We start from the raw sequence: 5,838 nt of genomic DNA, 5'->3' as shown, positions 1-5,838 counted from the left end.
CCAAGTCTGCCTTCTTCGTAATTTAGCAAGGCTCCAAGTTTTGACTCAGAACCTTAAGACTGCCACCAAAAAGGACTCATGCCTTAGTGACCCAGGGTAAGACTCAGACATTCGCTTCTTTCACATGCTGCTGGAGCCATGATAATACTGTCTCAGGGACATGGGCTTTAGAGGCAGTAGCCCTGGGCTTAATAATTATAATAATAAAATAATAATATCTAATGATTACTGAGTGTGTACTACACACATGGCAATATCTTACATCTCAGCTTCTTGACTTACTAGGTATGTGACCTTAGGCAAGTGACTTACCCTCCAGAAGCCTCTGCTTCTTCATCTGTAAAATGGGGGTAATAATAGTTCCTCTCACAGGGCTGTTGTGAGCACTCCTATGAGTCAACGGAGGTAAAGCACCAAGCACCGTGCCTGGCATGTGCTGTTCTTCTTCAAACGTTCTTCTTTGCCTTTTACACCCAGCTCAAATATCCTCCATTCCACAAACTGTCCCCAGTTGCCCTCCACCTCCTCTGTGCTCCCACAGCACTTTACTTCTGCCTGCTTTTCTAGCCCTATGGCCCTGCAATATATTCACCTATTCACCTAGTTATCACTCCTGGCCGACCATACCTTATTTATCTTTGGGTTCCTGAGGTCTAGATCCATGCCAAACACACAGTAGGATCTCAACAGATCCAAATGGGCTGATAAGCACAATATATATCAGCCTCTCAAGCAGAGGAGCAGACAGTCTGATTGGAAGCAGGACACACCCAACCAGAACACCACCTTGTTGGGCATTTAGGATTTTTGTCAGGCGAAATTCTGATGTGTGTCTGTAAAACTACTCCTCCAATGAAACCACAATTTCTCAAGTGAAAAGTAGTAATTCCTCACAACTGGCAGAAGAACCCGTCAGTAGCCAGTGTGGAGCCCAGTGTTAACGGGTGTGGTGCAGCTGGTTTGGAAGCCTACCAAAGAGACAGCAAGTAAACATGACGGTTGCCTGGGTGCACAAACACCAAACCAGCTTCTCATCACCTCATCCCTGAGACAGTCCAGTCACAGCATCTGTGACACCCACAAGTGGTTACTTGTCAGCTCCTGTCAAGTGCAGCAGCAAGGGCCAACCACCCCCAAAATGCAGATCTTAAGGACAAAAACACAATAACAGCAGTTTTTATAGGAAGCTAAGCAGTGTGTGTGTGTGTGTTTGTGTGTGAGTGTTCAGAAAAAGTGGTCATTTTCTAAGGTGAGTATAAGACAAGGGACTGTGTTAAAAGAGGAAATATTTCTCCCCTTCTAAGACCACATTCTTCTCTCTAGCAAGAGGCTAGGCAGGGCTAGAAGGGAAAATTGGTTAGAATTTTGCACCCGCCCAACTAACTACAGAAGGACACCCTGGGGGACAGTCTGCTAGGCTACATGGAGCTGACCACATGGCACTTCATTTCTCACTCATGTGGGTCTCAGGGAAGCAGTGTGAAGTGCTTTTGGAATCTATAAGGAGAGTGAGGAAGGAAATTGGAAGCATGCCTGGCTGGGGTGGCATGAATAGAGGAATAAAAGATTTTAAATACAATTTTTATCCCCTTGTGTGGATTGGAATTCAACTACAGGGCATAGTAGAGCTTACAGGATTACGGTGGGTGGTCTCCCCCATGACAGGAATTCAATAAAACTCTCTTACCCCCAATTCCTCTTCCCCATCTCTTTGTTTCTATTCATTCACTCATTCATTTATCTATACCCTGCCTGGTTTCCAAAAGCAATGCAGCCTCATATTCTACAGGCCCTGGGGAGCTACCAATGGTTTTTAAGCATGGGAGGCTCCATGATCAAATATGACTTTTAGAGCATCTAGAATCAGTGATGAGGATGGAATTAGAGAAGACAGAGGCCAGCAGCCATCCAGATGTGTACTAACTAGTGTCTGTGGAGGAGAGAGGATAGAGCTTATTTGAGAGGATAATCAGGATTTCTTGGCTGGGCCAGAATGTGGTTGGTGGAGAAAGAGCAAAAAATAACTAGAAAATTTCTTCTTTAGGTGATTTTGTGAATGATGACACTACCAAAGAAGATTGACAATACAGAGGAGGAGAATTTTGGAGCAGGGGAGATAAAAAGCACGAGGAACCACTTTAGTGAAAGATGCCATATAATGATATGTCCTGTTACCAGTGCAGGGGACAGATAATGTTGCTAACGAGGGTCATCTTTTGCTCCAATGATCTGTTGTGGGTTGACCTCCAGCTGCATCATGTGAGGTTGCTCTGGTCCACATCTACAGCTGGTCTTAGATGCTGATCGTGCCCCATGGTATGATCACTATGGTCACTACAGGAACTTTGAGAGTGTAGGAATGGGGCAGTACAAGCCTAAGCCCACCCCTTAGAGACCACCCAGAAGACCTCTTTTACTGATAGTGGTCCCTGCATGTACCACTTCCACATCTAAATATCTAGAGGTTGGACAGACATCCACTGGTAGTGGAAAACTGAGTACACCAGGGTAGGTAATCTGACTGTTGTGATCATCCTCAGGCCCTGCCTTGAGTCTCTGCTCAGATCTGACCTCCTAGCCTGAAGGATGGAGGGGGAAGAGGAATCCTTTCCAAGCAGCCTAGTCTCTCTTTTCCCCCCAAACACCTTCTGCCCGTCTCAGAGCCTCTGCTCCTCCTTCCTTGTCCCCAGAAAGCCTTCCTTTTCCATACTGGGCAAGTCTATTAGCCGGGAAGCTTCCTGAGTGGGAGAGTTGTTATCTGTTGAAGCAGTCTACCTCTGGACTTGGTATGCTGTCTGTCTCTGTTTGCTGCACACATAGAAAGCTTTCGTTCAGCTTGGAAGTTTTTTTGTTTTGTTTTGTTTTGTTTTGTTTTGTATTGCTTATTTATTCTCACTTTGTTTTAAATAAAAGTTTGAGGGCTTCCCTGGTGGCGCAGTGGTTAAGAATCTGCCTGCCATTGCAGGGGACACGGGTTCGAGCCCTGATCTAGGAAGATCCCACATGCCGCAGAGCAACTAAGCCCATGCACCGCAACTACTGAGCCTGTGCTCTAGAGCCCGCGAGCCACAACTACTGAGCCCATGAGCCACAACTACTGAAGCCCGTGCGCCTAGAGCCCTTGCTCCACAACAAGAGAAGCCACCGCAATGAGAAGCCTGCGCACGCAAGGAAGAATAGCCCCCACTCGCCGCAACTAGAGAAATCCGGTGCGCAGCAACAAAGACCCAATGCAGCCAAAAATAAAATAAATTAAAGGGAGACCAGGCTAGGCGCGAGGACCTCGCGAGCTCCTCCCCGTGGGCTCCCCTCCCCCCTGCGGTGACCCCCGCTCCCACCGACTGGCCCCGAAACGGTGGCGGCGGTTTGTGGTCGTTGGTCCCAGGCATTTAGCACCAACATTTGAAGACCCGAGGGGAACTGCAACCATGAATGAAGAAAATACAGATGGAACAAATGGATGCAGTAAAGTCCGAACTGGTACTCAGAATGAAGCAGCATTACTTGCTTTGATGGAAAAGACTGGATACAACATGGTTCAAGAAAATGGGCAAAGGAAGTTTGGTGGTACGCCTCCAGGTTGGGAAGGTCCACCTCCACCTAGAGGATGTGAAGTTTTTGTAGGAAAAATACCTCGTGATATGTATGAAGATGAATTAGTTCCTGTATTTGAAAGAGCTGGGAAGATATATGAATTTCGACTTACGATGGAATTTAGTGGTGAAAATCGAGGTTATGCTTTTGTGATGTGTACTACAAAAGAAGAAGCCCAGTTAGCCATCAGAATTCTTAATAATTATGAGATTCGACCAGGGAAGTTTATCGGTGTGTGTGTAAGCTTGGATAATTGCAGATTATTTATTGGAGTTATTCTGAAGGAAAAGAAGAAGGAAGAAATCTTGGATGAAATGAAGAAAGTTACAGAAGGAGTTGTAGATGTCATTGTTTACCCAAGCGCAACTGATAAGACCAAAAATCGCAGTTTTGCGTTTGTTGAGTATGAATCTCACAGAGCTACTGCTATGGCTAGGAGAAAACTAATTCCAGGAACCTTCAAACTGTAGGGCCATACCATTCAGATAGATTGGACTGACCCAGAGAAAGAGGTTGATGAGGAAACCATGCAGAGAGTTAAAGTTCTCTATGTATGAAATGTAATGATCTCAACTACAGAGGAAACAATTAAAGCAGAATTCAATAAATTCAAACCTGGTGCAGTTGAATGAGTAAAGAAACGTAGAGATTATGCTTTTGTTCACTTTTTCAACCGAGAAGATGCAGTGGCTGCTATGTCTGTTATGAATGGAAAATGCATTGATGGAGCAAGTATTGAGGTAACACTGGGAAAACCTGTAAATAAAGAAAACACTTGGAGACAGCATCTTAATGGTCAGATTAGCCCCAATTCAGAAAACCTGATTGTGTTTGCTAACAAAGAAGAGAGCCACCCAAAAACTCTAGGCATGGTACCAACTCTTCCAGCTTGTCTCAATGGCCAGCATGGCCCAAGCCTCCCCGAAATTGAAAGATGCGCTTATCCATTTTTTCCTGGAACAAAGCTTACTCCAATTAGTATGTATTCTTTAAAATCCAATCATTTCAATTCTGAAGTAATGCATTTGGATTATTACTGCAACAAAAATAATTGGGCACCACCAGAGTATTATTTATATTCAGCAACAAGTCAAGATGGGAAAGTACTCTTGGCATATAAAATCGTTATTCCTGCTATTGCAAACGGATCCGAGTTACTTCGTGCCAGACAAACTCTGTACTACGTTGGAAGATGCAAAGGAACTGGCAGCCCAGCTTACGTTACTTCATTTGGACAGGGAACACAATCTCTTCAGCCTGGACCTATGTAGAAGAATTTGGAGAAAATAAACAGGTCCTTTCTGATGTTGCTTGAGCTTATTCTCCTGCAGTTGATCTCATTCCTGTTGGCTTAATATTAAGTCCCATGACAACACTAAGTTAACATTCATTTTTAGCCCTCATTTATAGCACCAGGAAAATATAGAAAAAACTTTACCTGTGCATTAGATGACCTAATTTCTTCTGTTCCTAGAAACACCGTACATTTTATAAGTAATCACTTCATAGTCATTTTCACACCCTTGGCTTACACTACACCAAAGAACATAGTTGAGTTTTTGGAAAGTACAGGATTTACAAATTTGGTCTTTAGTACTCACACACATCTGTAAACATTATAACTAATGAAGCAATAAATTACTGATACGTAAAATGAATGTTTATTGTGGAACAGTAATATTTCAAATGTTGGTTTTTAAAGAAATAATTTGGTTTAATTTTTGGATTTTTCTGTACTGTAAGTTGACAATGGTTTCTTGAAGTTTACTTTATAAAGATGATTCATTTTACTGTTTTATGGTACCAGTAGGATTCTAATGTTAAATTGGTTTATTGGGTTGTATAAATGTTTACATTAGTATTTAAATAATGAAATATTGGAGAGTTTTTGCAGTCCAGGGGTAAATGTTTCTGCTGGTTTGATACCTAGTACAGTTTCAAAAAAGAAGCAAATATGAATTCACTGTTTTATATCTTTTCTTCATGGACGACCCCTTAGTGTCAGTACCAAATTTAAAAGGAGCTTCATTGTGGATAGAGCAAGAGAAATCAGAGATTCCCTTTTTTGGTGATCATAAAGATACAAAACAATTAACAGATATCCAAGAAACAGATATCCAAGAATGCATTCTAGTAAGGTCTCTGAAGCATTGTGTCAGTGACAATTTACTTAATACTGACTGATGAAACTATCAGGATTTGCAATGCAGTGAATGCTGAAACAGTCTTTACCAGCAATATAAG

General features: G+C 42.8%; 1 protein-coding gene across 1 annotated transcript; it reads left to right on the top strand.

The window, feature by feature from the left end:
- Positions 1 to 3,428: 3,428 nt before the first annotated feature.
- On the top strand, positions 3,429 to 5,052 carry LOC137206184 (probable RNA-binding protein 46). The gene is given in 2 exon segments (XM_067704900.1): positions 3,429 to 4,744; positions 4,746 to 5,052. Coding segments are annotated over 2 exon segments (1,455 nt in total). The 3' UTR covers positions 4,885 to 5,052.
- The last annotated feature ends 786 nt before the right edge of the window (positions 5,053 to 5,838 follow it).

Source organism: Pseudorca crassidens, chromosome 14 (genome assembly GCF_039906515.1).
Source record: "Pseudorca crassidens isolate mPseCra1 chromosome 14, mPseCra1.hap1, whole genome shotgun sequence".
Taxonomy (NCBI): domain Eukaryota; kingdom Metazoa; phylum Chordata; class Mammalia; order Artiodactyla; family Delphinidae; genus Pseudorca; species Pseudorca crassidens.
Note: the sequence above shows the minus strand (reverse complement) of the source record. Positions and strands in the feature narration are given on the sequence as shown.